Source organism: Hermetia illucens, chromosome 6, assembly GCF_905115235.1.
Source record: "Hermetia illucens chromosome 6, iHerIll2.2.curated.20191125, whole genome shotgun sequence".
NCBI classification, from domain to species: Eukaryota; Metazoa; Arthropoda; class Insecta; order Diptera; family Stratiomyidae; genus Hermetia; species Hermetia illucens.
In genome coordinates this window covers 79,159,883-79,172,540 of record NC_051854.1, presented here as the reverse complement: position 1 = coordinate 79,172,540, position 12,658 = coordinate 79,159,883, and the positions used below count along the sequence as shown (strand labels likewise).

The 12,658-nt window shown below is 49.9% G+C and overlaps 1 protein-coding gene across 4 annotated transcripts; it reads left to right on the top strand.

Annotated features, from left to right (window-relative positions):
- The first annotated feature begins 21 nt into the window (after window positions 1-21).
- Window positions 22-1,252, top strand: LOC119658868 (rRNA methyltransferase 2, mitochondrial). Of its 4 annotated transcripts, none has more exons than XM_038066628.1 (4): window positions 43-130; window positions 296-354; window positions 425-772; window positions 831-1,252. In XM_038066628.1, exons 2-4 carry the CDS (start codon window positions 352-354, stop codon window positions 1,206-1,208), a joined length of 729 nt encoding a protein of 242 aa, XP_037922556.1. In that variant the 5' UTR covers window positions 43-130; window positions 296-351; the 3' UTR covers window positions 1,209-1,252. The 4 variants fall into 4 exon arrangements, with proteins under 4 accessions (XP_037922554.1, XP_037922556.1, XP_037922557.1 ...); XM_038066629.1 differs by lacking the exon at window positions 43-130 and adding an exon at window positions 196-214; XM_038066626.1 differs by having other exon boundaries at window positions 22-130; window positions 296-772.
- The last annotated feature ends 11,406 nt before the right edge of the window (window positions 1,253-12,658 follow it).

Here is a 12,658-nt window from a genome sequence, read left to right as displayed (position 1 = left end):
CACTGACGTTTACGGCTAAAAACTGACACATCCTCAAAACTACTGATTGGAATTGATCTAGTACGTCGCAGTTATGTAGGGGTGTATTAATGCTGCTGCTGAGTGGAGATTGGCATTGCTTCTTTAAAAGGTAAGATAAGCCGGGTCTTAAGCTCTGAAGACTGAAAGTCGTAAATTACGCATAAGCAAACAAAATTGCATGCGGCGTCGACAAGTAAGATTCCGGGTTCATTACCTACAACATCCGAATTAATGTGTGCCCATCACCTGGGCATTCTCTACTACATTCCCATAGGTTCCAATCAGCAATATTTTGTAAACAAAAGAAACGTCACCTTAACACTGTCCCCCATGGTACTGAAAGTTTCACGAGAATTTGTCGTATTTTCTAATAAATGAGTACATATTTCACATGACACGCCAGTTTTTACGTTGTTTCTCGACTGCAGTGCGGCTGCATGCCAAAGTCGTGCCGAACAACCTCAAAGGTAAAAGCAAAAGTTCCCAAGAATGGCTCACCCGGCAGCTATCCGACCCATACGTGGAAAAGGCGAAAATTATGAATTACCGCTGCCGCAGTGCCTTCAAGCTACTTGAAATAGATGACAAGTACAAAATCATGAAGCCAGGAGATGTAGTAATCGACTGTGGAGCAGCCCCTGGCAGCTGGACGCAAATAGCAGCCACACGAACAAATGCCAGTGGAGCGAAATCTCACCTACCGAAAGGAACCGTCGTGAGCGTTGATGTCCTCCAATTTCATCCAGTTGCGGTAAAAGAATTATTCAAATTCCTTTAAACACTCTTTTTCAAAGGAATTATCATTTTAGGGCGCGATAACTCTGGGTGGAATGGACTTCACACTGCCGACGGCCCAGGAGAAAATCCGGTCGATCCTCGCCGGAAAGCAAATTAATTGCGTCCTTTCTGATATGGCTCCGAACGCGACAGGGGTTCGACTCCTCGATCAGGAGAACATTACGAGATTTTGCTATTCAGTTCTGAAATTTGCAGTCTCCATGGCGGCCGCGAATTCCAACCTTGTGGTCAAAGTTTGGGACAATGCAGAAGTTCCCAAGCTGGAGGCGGATATGTTGCGATTTTACGACAACGTGAAGCGGATAAAGCCTCGGTCGAGCAGAAGCAATTCATCGGAGTTTTTCCTGTTAGGCAGGGGATTTAAAGGGACGGAGAAGACAGGAAATTAAAAAGAGGTCACAGTTCGAAATAAATTTTCTATTTTATTGTGAAATATTTGTTTAAATTAGTTAACAATCCGCAGGAAAATGAAAATATATTGTCCTCAGAAAGGGAAGTAATAGAATTAGCCTAATTTACGCTTCAAACTAAGAAAAAACCAGAGTCAAAGGCACGAAGGTAGGTAGGTAGATATCAGTGACCGCTCAGCACACAAGCTAGGGAATTACATAAGCTCCAAAGGCTGGCTTGCGTGTGTATCAGTGGGGCAATGAGGACATGCCCAACGGCATCCCTGGAGGTCCTTCTGGGATTTTTTTTTTTTTTATTAGGGTAGGTGAATGCATTTACGCACACAGTGTTGGACTCCCGATTCGGTACATCGTCGGACTACCAACTAAACACCTCCCCATCGTCAGAGAGCTAGCCTGGAACCGTTTGTCACATTACTTCGGGCTAGTCCCCGAACTCTTCCGCCTTGCGAAGCCTTCGAATCAGAGAATTCCTTTCACCAACGGGAGGGGAGAGGAGGAAGGGAACTGTCAGTTCAAGGAACCCCCTGTCATCCGGCTCCTCCTCCGGTCGAGTTCTATCTTCTTAGCAACGAGAAGGGCCCGAACGTAATGGGCAACACGGTTCCAGCTGTCAGCAGTCCTCAGCATCTCTTCCACAATGTTGTCTGGAGAGAGATCCCCTGTGTTTAAATAGAGCTGGTGACGAACCCCATCCCACCTTCCACAAGAAAAAAAAGTGTGGTGGGCATCGTCCACAACTCCATTGCAAAACACACAATCCGGAGAATGCGCCTTTCCAATCTTGTGCAGGTAAGACTGAAAACTTCCATGCCCACTTAAAAATTGGGTAAGGAAATAGTCAGTCTCACCATGCTTCCGATTCAGCCACGCACCTAGGTTGCCGATGAGCCGTGCAGTCCATCTGCCTCTAGTTTCATTTTGCCAAGAGAGCTGCCACCCGTCTAGAGTGTGTTGCCGTTCTTCGCGAGCAACCACCTCCCTTGGCTCATCTCCCTTGCGCTTGTATATGGCCTGACGCTCCCTAGCAAGAAGGGCAACGGGGATAACTCCCGCGATCACCATCACCGCCGGTTCAGAGACTGTGCGGTACGCAGACGCCACTCGTAAAGCTCCCCGTCTCTGTACTTGCGCGAGGCTTCTACGATATACCTCCTTGTTAAGAGCGCCAGCCCATACCTCTGCTCCGTAGAGCAGGGCAGACTGCGTTGAGCTCATCAGGAGACGTCGCCTACTAGACGTAGGACCCCCAATGTTTGCCATTAGCCTACTTAACGCCGAAACTCCAACCGCAGCCTTGTTCGCTGCTGCTTGGATTTGCTCAGAAAAGCTCATCTTTGAGTCAAGAGTCAACCCGAGGTACTTTACCGCCGATTTTGACTCGATTATCGACTCGCCGAACGATATGGGACGCAGGGTCGGAATTCTCTTCTTAGTCAGGATGACTACTTCGGTTTTTTCCAGTGCAAGGTTGAAACCATGAGTAGTCATCCATCCGCTTACCCGTCGCATCAATATGCCGAGTCTGCTTTGCGCCTGTTCGACAGTGCGTCCAGCAACAAGCGCTGCGACATCATCTGCGTAGCCGACCAGGCGCGATTCTTCTGGCATGTCGAGTTTAAGCAGACTGTCATAGGTAGCGTTCCAGAGGTCCGGCCCTAGGATGGATCCCTGTGCTACCCCCGACGTGACCTCCATCCACCTTTGACCCTCTAGTGTTTCATAGAGCAGGGAGCGATTCCTCAGATAGTCCCTCAAAATCCGTAAGAGATAGTTCGGCACGTTGAAGGTATTGTCTAGTGTGCCTAGAATGTCTTTCCATCTTACGGAATTGAAGGCGTTTCTGACGTCAAGCGTTACGAGGAGCACCACCCGTCGAGTTCGGCGGCTATGTGCCTCTGCTCGTTGAACGGCGTCCACGACCTGCATGACAGCATCAATTGTCGATCTTCCTGCCCTAAAACCAAACTGCCGAGGAGATAAATCTCCGGCAGCGCGTATCGCTTCAGCGAGTCTACTTCTGATGAGCTTTTCGAGCACTTTCCCAGCAGTATCAAGCATACATAGTGGGCGGTATGAAGACGGCAGTTCGGGATCGCCTTTCCCTTTAGGGATCAGCGCAAGCCTCGCAACTTTCCAACGAGCAGGGAAAATGCCCTCTTTCAGGCAAGCGTTGAATGCGCCGAGCAGTAGGCCTGGCCGGTGTTGGAATACCAGTTTGTACACCTCTGCTGGAATACCATCGGGTCCTGGCGCCTTCTTGTTTTTCATAGAGAGGACTGCCTGTTCCAACTCTTTTACAGAGAAAAGTGGACAGTCCTCTGCGCTCTCCGCGCCGACGTCACCATCCCATACGGGGTGTGCAGGGAAGAGTGCCCTCACAATGCGGTCCATCTGCTCGGCCTTAAGTGAACAGGGTTTCCGCAGAGCCCCGATTTTTCGGGTTACAAGTTTGTAACCGAGTCCCCACGGATCCCCGTTCACCTCGTCGATCAGATCTTGCCAGCAGCGAGCTTTGCTCTTGTTTATTGTGCTGCGGAGTCTCCTTTTGGCTGATTTGTACTCCATCATTATGGTACATGCCTCCTCCCGGTCGCCTAGACGTTGTGTTAAGCGGCGGAGCCTGTGACATTCCTTCCGGAGCTCTGCGATTTCCACTGTCCACCAATATATGGAAGGTTTGCCGCGCCTCGATGTCTTCCTGGGCATGGAGGCTCCGCAGACCGTCGTTATCAGGTTCATAACTGAATTTACGACAGTGTCAGCAGCGGCGCCACCGCCCCCAGGAGTACCCTTCAGCGTGGCCCCACCCGTTCCCAGAGTTTCGACAAACTTCCCGGTGTTCACCTTCGCGACGTTCCATACACAGAAAGATCGCTGGGGTGGCGCACAACGAGAGTTTGTGTTCACCACTTCGAAAGCAATGTATTGGTGGTCACTGGCCGAAAACTCTTCCAGAACTCGCCACCCGTCCACCAGCGACACCAGTGATTCCGATGCGAAGGTTACGTCTGGAATGCTTCCTTCGCAGCCCGGGCGCCGGAACGTTGGGGTGGATCCGGTGTTTAGAATTACCAGTCCTGTTCTCGCCGCCATTTCCAAAATTCGTTTCCCTCTGGAATCTGTGTGAGGCATGCCCCATTCAAGTGCCCTAGCATTGAAGTCACCTCCGACCAGGATCCGCCCATCCGTGCTTAAGATAGCGTCCTCCAATGCCTCAAGCCTCCGACGAAAGTCCGGCATCGTCTCATTCGGCGTAAGATAGACACTAAAAAACGTTATCCCTGAACACCGAATCCAAACAAAGCCGTCCCCTCGGCCTTGGGCAAGAACCCCCAGGAGGGTGCCGTCCCGAACCCAGATGGCAGCGGTACCTGATATGTCTGGGTGCCATGAAACTGGGCCCTTGTTTCGGTACTGCTCACTGATGAGTACTAAATCAGCTTTGGTCTCCGCAGCGAACTGCGCTAGCAACTCGTGAGCGGTTGCCCTCCGGTGCATATTGATTTGTAGGATGCGAATCATGTTGACCGTATCCTAGCTCTTTCCAGTTCTGCTCTGAAAACTGGACACCGCCCCGATACCGCAGTGTGCGCAATGCTCTCATCAGTCGCGCCACGGTCCCTGCATAGAACGCAGGTGCTCGCTTTATGGCCTGCCTGACCACATTTACGGCATGTTGCCCTTCTGTCAGGTCCCCGACAGTTTGCAGATGTGTGCCTTCTGGGATTAACCCCTCTCCATTAACCCCTCTCCATCTGCACATACAGATGCAGGCAAGGAGATCAATATTCAGGATGGCCGGTAGTATGAGTGAGACGGGGAGCTGCCTAAATCGAAGGAAGACTGATATCCTTTCTAGGCGGTATCCCGAATTACTGATACAGAGGGACAAAATGACAACGAGGTTTCACTTCGATAAGAAGTTTGAAACACGTTGGAGTAACAAGGCAAACTGGAAGAGCGTGGCTGCGACATACGGCTTAAACCAGCAACTGATTACTTGGTACACTGACGGATCCCTCACAGCAGAGGGAGCGGGTGCCGGTGTCATTGGTCCAAGGAAAATGTACTTTGAGCCAATGGGCAGGTACACTAGCATATTCCAGGCGTGACAAATGTGCCTCCTTTAATCTGCAAAGGAACTACAGGGGGCAGAACATAGCTATTCTCACCGATAGCCAAGCAACGATCAAGGCACTTAGGTCCAACCAGGTGAACTCTAAACTGGTATGGGAATGCCTTGAGAGACTGAATACATTCGGCTCGTCCAACAAGGTCTGGATACTTTGCGTTCCAGGCCATGTTGGGTTGGAAGGCGACGAGGCAGCGGATGAACTAGCCAAGAAGGGTGCACGGATGTCTTACACGGGCCAGAACCCTTCTGTGGAATCAGAAACGGTTTCATGGCTATGAATCTAAGAAACGAAGAGAAACGGTTGAAGGAACTATATTGGGCGGGCCTGCCAGGGATGGAGCAGTCCAGGGTGCTTATTGGGGGATACGAACCCATGCGTACAAAGGATTGCTTAAACCTCACCAAAAAGAACCTCCGAATCATTGTGGGAATTCTCACTGGTCATTGTCGGCTGAACTATTACCTAGGGAAGCTAGGGATATCTACGGACGCTGCCTGCAGGTTTTGTGAGGAGGAGGACGAAACCTCTATACACGTCCTGGGACAGTATCCGGCACTTGTGCAAAGTAGGTCGAGACATCTGGGAGAACACTTAATACCAGATGCAAAGCTGAAACATCTGGAAGTGGGGAACATACTAAAGTTCCTAACGGTTACAGGCCTGCTTGAGATACTATGATCAGTAGGTACACTATAACCAGTAAAAGGGGCACAATAGTTTTTCAAGGACGCGGTGCGACTTTCCCTTAACAGAATAATAATAATCAGTGACCGCTCCGGGGAGCCCAATTAGCGCTGTGGTGCGCCGTTTTGATATCACAAACTCCTCAGATCGTGACTGCTGTTATGGGAGCAGGGATGCAGAATCTAGCTGGCTCGGATCTTCACAGCCAGGACGTAGCATTCGCGGAAAGCAGCTCTCCCACCCTGCAGCTAGAAATCTCTCTGAGGTCCCCAAAGAATGCTTTACCCAGTGTCCATAAACTCACTCTAGCTAGAGCTGGGCAATCGCAGAGAAAGTGCATGAGGGTTTCCCTTTCTTTTTCGCAGCTTCGACAATACGAACTGTAGTGCATGCCGAGCCTAGCGGCATGGTCCCTTATGGGCCCGTGCCCCGTGCAGACCGCCGTAATCTTGAATGCATTTGCACGCGTTTGGCACAGGGGCTCTCGTGATCGGGCTATGTTATAAGCGGGCCAAATTCTCCTTGACTTGGCACAGCTCGTAAGCCTTCGCCATCTTAGGCCCGCGGCTGTTAGGTAGTGCGAGTAGACTCGGCCCCCGATAGCTGCCAGTGAAACACCGACTGTATTCACCGCTCATTCCCCTCTATATTCCCATGCCCAGCGACAAAGAGGAGGGTGACCTTGAGCGTGCCGCCCAGACGATTCAGCGCGTCTCTGCACTGTCCCACCAGCCTGGAAGATGTCGTCGCTGAGTATAAGTCTCTGATGACCGCTTGGCTGTCGGTAAGAATAGCTATGTTACGCTTGGGGCTCGATTCTCGCTCCAGCCATCGACAGACTTCCAATATCGCCAGTACTTCCGCTTGGAATATACTGGCGAAACCTGGGAGACCATACGACTTGGATACACTGTCTGTATTCGAGATCCGTCGATTTGATCCGTCGGTTAAGAATACTGAGTCATAACCTTGCACTGGTTGAAAAGTCCACAGCAAAGTTTCTCGTGAAGTTCAGCTTGCGTGTGGCATAGTCCGAGGGGAATGCCCAGATTTCCCAAGGTATTTCGTCAAGGATTTTGCTGTGGCCTCAGGGCTTCGCTGCCCAGCATCCGGAGTCACGTAGTCTGACGGCACTACACGCTGCAACGCATTTAAAGTGGAGGTCTAGGGGGAGGAGATGCAGGAGTACATTGAGAGCATCTGCCGGGCAGGACTGCAGAGCCCCAGTAGCACCTGCACACGCGGTTCTTTGAATCCTATTAAGCCACCATACAATGGAGCCGTTTGTTAGGATCGGACGCACTGCAGCGGTGTACATCCAAAGAACCATCCTCGGCCGGAGACCCGATTTCTTTGCAAAGGTTCTCTTGCAGGCATAGAAGACTATACAGGTCTTTTTAACCCTCGGTTCCATGTTCTTTTCTCCAATTTAACTTTGCTTCCAGGATTACAACCAGATACTTTACATTAGAGGAAAGAACCAATCTTTGTTCATTCAGCCGTTGTAGATGGAATTCAGGTATCTTGTCTTGGTGGTGAACATCATCAGTTGTGTTTTGGTTGGGTTTATGCTGAGTCCGAAGCCCACAGGCACACCTTTCGCAACGCCCCTTCCATGATGCCGCTCAAAATGGACAGAAACATCCCTGATACTAATATCACCAAGTTGTCGGCATACGCCACCACCTTCACCCCGCTGCTGTCCAATGTACGTAAAATTTCGTCCATTACTATTAACCAGAGCACCGGGGAGATGGCGCCACCCTGGGCCGTGCCTCTGTTCACAGCTCTGGTCAGGTGGTTGCCTCCCAGATGCGACTAGATTATCCTGGTACTTAGCATAGATATAATCCAATGCGTGAGATACCCACCAATCCAATACCGGTCTAGGCTTCCTTGATGGCGTTGGTACTGACGTTGTTAAAAGCTCCCTATATATTCAAGAAGGCAGCTAGGGTGCTTGTACTGTAGCGACCGCTCAACCGTAATTACCTCATTGAGGGCGGTTTCTGTGGACTTTTCTTTGAGGTAGGCATACTGAGACTGGGAAAGGCGTTGTCTCCATAACCGTCCTTAAGAGAGTGTCCAGAATGCGCTCTAGGGTCTTCAGCACGAAAGAGGTCAGGCTTCTTCGCGGGCTCATGACCGCGCCTGCCTGCTTTCGGTATGAAAACCACTCGTGCGCGCCTCTAGGATTGTGGTTCGCATCCTAAAGAGATACAGCTCCGGTTAATATCAACAAGCCACGGTACAACCCTTTCCGGCTACTTCTATAGCATAACTGGCATTATGTCATCCGCGCCTGGAGATTTATATGCAGAAAAACTGTTTATAGCCCGGTCGATCTTATCCTCGGTAATTACCGATTTGATAGTCTCGCACAGCTAGGGTGGCTGCAAACCCTTCAAGCAAGCATCTGACTCACAGTCCTCCTCGCTGGCGGGAAAATCCGTTTAAACCAGCAGCTCCAAGGTTTCCCTAGAAGATTCCGTCGCAGGAGCATTCCGACGTTTTAAGAAAGGATGGGCTCTTATGTTCTTTGGACAGAATCTTACCAAGCCTCGTGGAATCACTGGTGCTTTCGATATTCTGACAATAGTCCAACCAAGTCCTCCTCTTGGCCGTCCCGATGGCCGACTTGTACTTCTTCAGAGAAGGATATCTGGTCAGACACTCTCCAGTCCTCCACCGTAAGAATCAAGGATATCAAGGACCTCCTCCCAACCGTCACAGTTCTCCGAGCAGAGGAAATGGAAGGTTGGTGTACTGCCCCTGTGACACGCCGATGGGTTTGAAGTTGAGTTGATTTCCAAGCTGCCCCAAAGCGTATGTTTTGAAATGGCGTCGCAGCCTATCAACAGGTTGCCTTACTTTGTTGCTATGGTGTTCGTCAGATGTTGAAATTCTTCTGGCGGAGTTGGTCGGTCGTGAGCCATGTAAGCCGCGGAAATATACACGTTCTCTGTCCCCGCCTGCTCCGACTAGGTCTCTGGAACTCAAGTCCGGACACAGAAAAGCGTGCAGACTCTTCCCCGCGAGAATGTATACTCTAGGTCTGTCCTGATCAGCGTCTCCTGTGCTGTAGAATAAATTAAAACATTTGCTTTGGAGCCCTTTGATGGTTCGGTCGCCTCTGACCCAGGGCTCCTGTATTAGTGCGATGTTGTTGTCTTCCTCCAAGAGGAAGACAATCAGATTTTCCGAAGCGCACTTCGAGTGCTGCATATTTATCTGCGTTACCCCCGCAATATCTGCCTGCGTGGGGGGTTCGTCAGTACCCGTCGGACCGTCGATCGTCATCTTCTCCAACAGCTCGTTGGCGGCGTCGATTGGGTCTAGGTCGTCATCCGGTTTTGCAGAGCGGAACACTTTTACCTTTGCATTCCTGACACCAAACCGCACTTTATAGTAAACCTTTTTCAGTGCCTCCAGGCACTCCTCGTTTATACGGAGTAGTGAAGGTTGGCTGTTTGTCTGAGATTCATCCTCATGGTAACAACCCAGTGATCCATGGGAATCCCGGGGTTTTGAAGGCACAGGAATTGGACGAGCTTGTCCTTATCCATGCGGATTTTTGGCAACCAGATGCGAACGACCGGTCTCCTGGGAATCTCGGATGTTGCTTAGCGTCTGAGCTCTTGCCCAGTCTGTTCCGCTTCTGATCTTGTTCGACCTCGTCTTGAGATCGATTGCGTTTCAGAGCAATGGGCTTCGCCATCTGCTCGTCTGCCAGGCGTTTACTATTGTATTTGTCAACAATCGCCTGGTATTTAGCGAGGTCTTTTGCATCTGCTGCCCCGCACCGGGAGGTCCCTGGGGTTGCTTTCAGCACAGCGGTGCTACGGTTGGCACCGAGTGTACTGCTCTCGACGGCTACTGTCTCCTGGCTGGAGGCAAGCAGTTCATCCTCCGATGATGCGCCTAGCATCACCCTCACCTTCTTCTATCGTGGTTTTTTGTTTTTTAAGAATTGAGTCCATGTCTTGGTCCCGCAAGTATTCCGGGAAGAATGTCCACCCTGGTTGGCCCAGCCACCAGAGTAAGGGTCTTATTTGAAACTGAATGTGCCCAAGGTATTCAGAGTTCACATACTAAAGGCCAAGCTCCCCATTGGCCACGCAGCCCTCGGCGTATGCTGTTCCACCTTGGCTTGGAGTCCTATTAGCACCTTCTCCGGTACAGGGAGGACGATCCCCGGGCTGTTGCTTCAGTCCATCCCCCGCCAGATCTACTTGTCTCTAACACATGACCAGCAGGCAAGCAGATCCTCGTCCTCGCCCAAAGCAAATATTATAATTTATTCCAAAGAACACGAGATGCTGATCGAGACAGACCTGGAGCATATATTCTCGCGAGGAAGAGTTTGTTCGATTTTCTATTCGTGGTCACACTGAAGCAGGCGGGAGCGGAGAACGTGTATATTTCCTCAGCTTCCATGGCTCACGATCTATCAGGCCAACCTGTTTACAGGCTGTGACGCCAATGCACAGCATACGCTTTGCGGCAGCTCGGAAATCAGATCAGATCAGATAGGTAAGTTATTCTTTGATTTTATTATCAATATACACCGTGTAACAGGGGCAGTATACGATTTTCCATTTTGGAGAATTATGACAGCTCGGAGAACTATGACAGTTGGGAGGAGGTCCTCGATGTTACCCTACTAACCGACAATGGGTTTCTTAAAGTGGAGAACTGGAGAGTACCTGACCAGAGATCCTCCTCAGATCATAGTTGGATACTTTTCAGTCTAGATCTCGTCGCAAAGATATCTAAATCCTTCAGAGACCCCTGGAGGGTCGACTGGAGGAAGTTTGGTCAAGCTATCAAGAACAAACTCTCCACAGCGCCAATTGGCAAGAGTGGCACGACAGACGAACTGGAGTCAAAGGTCGAGGCCCTGGAAAGACCATTCGAAACCGCTTTAAAAGTCTCATGCTCTGCTAAATACAGCAAGAAGACATTGCCACTTGGGTGGAATGAAGACCTATCCAGCCTCAGGGAGCTGACCAGGGAGATATTAAACGTCTGCTACAGACACAAATACTTATCAGCCATATAAGGACTGTCAATGAACATAGGAAGGTCTCCTATACCGATTTGATAGTCTGGGCTGTGGCAGCTGCATACCCTTCAGGCAAGGCACTGACTAATAGTCCTTCTCGCTGACGGGGAAGTGCGTCTGAACCAGTAGCTTCAAGGTTTCACCAAAAGAGTCCGTCTGGGAGCCGTCCTACTTTATAAGAAAGGTCTTCTTCTTCTTATAAAGTAGGACGGCTCCCAGACGGACTCTTTTGGTGAAACCTTGAAGCTACTGGTTCAGACGCACTTCCTCGTCAGCGAGAAGGACTATTAGTCAGTGCCTTGCCTGAAGGGTATGCAGCTGCCCCAGCCCAGACTATCAAATCGGTAAATCTACGTATATAAATCAGCATGAAGGCATTGTACCGTGGCTTATCGGAATTTCCCGGGGTTATATCTCTTTGGGATACGTCTTGGAAACGCGCACGAGTGATTTTCATACCGAAAGCGGGCAGGCGCGGCTATTAATCTGCGAAGGATTTTCGACCATTCAATCTCACCTCTTTTGTGTTCAAGATGCTTGCGTCCTGGACAACCACTTAAGGACGATTATAAAGAGAACACCTTTCTCTAAGTCCCAGCACGCCTACCTCAAAGGCAAACCCATAGACACCGCTCTTCGCGAGGTAATTGGCACGGTTGAGCGGTCACTGCAATGCAAGCAGTATGCTCTAGTTGCTTTCTTGGATATAGAGGGAGCATTCAACAACATTAGTTCCAACGCTATCAAAAAAGTCGTGACCAGTATTGGGTTGGAGGGATATCTTTCGGATTGGATAATATCCGTGCTAAGAAGCAGGCTAATTCAGTCTAGTGTGGAAGGTGGCCACTCGATCAGAACTGTGAACAGAGGCTCTTCCCTGAGTGGTCCCCTTTCTCCGGTGTTCTGGTTGATAGTGATGGACGAAATTTTGCGGATATTGAACAGGCGCGGGCTGAAGATGGTGGTGTATGCCGACGACTTGGTGATATTGGTGTCACGGGTGTTTGCCGTCATTATGAGTGACATCATGGAAAGATTTGAAAAAGGTGTATCCAACCAAAACCAAATTCGAATTCCACCTTCTGCCAATGAATGAACAAAGATTAGTTCTTTCCTCCAATGTATTATACTTTACATCTGGGTGTAATTTTGGATCCGAAGTTAAAGTAGAGATTGAACACAGAACTGTGGGTTAATGCTAGTTTTCTATGCCTGCAAGAGAATCTTTGCAAAGAAATGGGGTCTCCGGCCGAGAATGGTCCTCTGGATATACACAGCTGGGATGCGTCCCATTCTAACGTACCGTTCTGTTGTATGGTGGCAGGCTTTGAGCAAAAAATATGTATAATTCAGCATAGAAAGAAGTTTAATAGGTTTCAAAGCTCCAGAGCTCTGCACTCCTACTCGGCAGATGCGCTCAATTTAGTCCTACACCTCCCTCTAGACTTCCGCATTAAATACGTTGTCGCGAAGTCCTACGGCCATAGTCACATCCTTAACGAAATACCTCAGGAAATCTGAGGATTCCCCACGGACTACGT

Coding starts and splice junctions, on each gene's coding strand:
- LOC119658868 (XM_038066626.1), top strand. CDS start 413: ATGACACGCCAGTTTTTACGTTGTTTCTCGACTGCAGTGCGGCTGCAT. Junction 773..830: donor TCCAATTTCATCCAGTTGCG/GTAAAAGAATTA, acceptor TTATCATTTTAG/GGCGCGATAACTCTGGGTGG.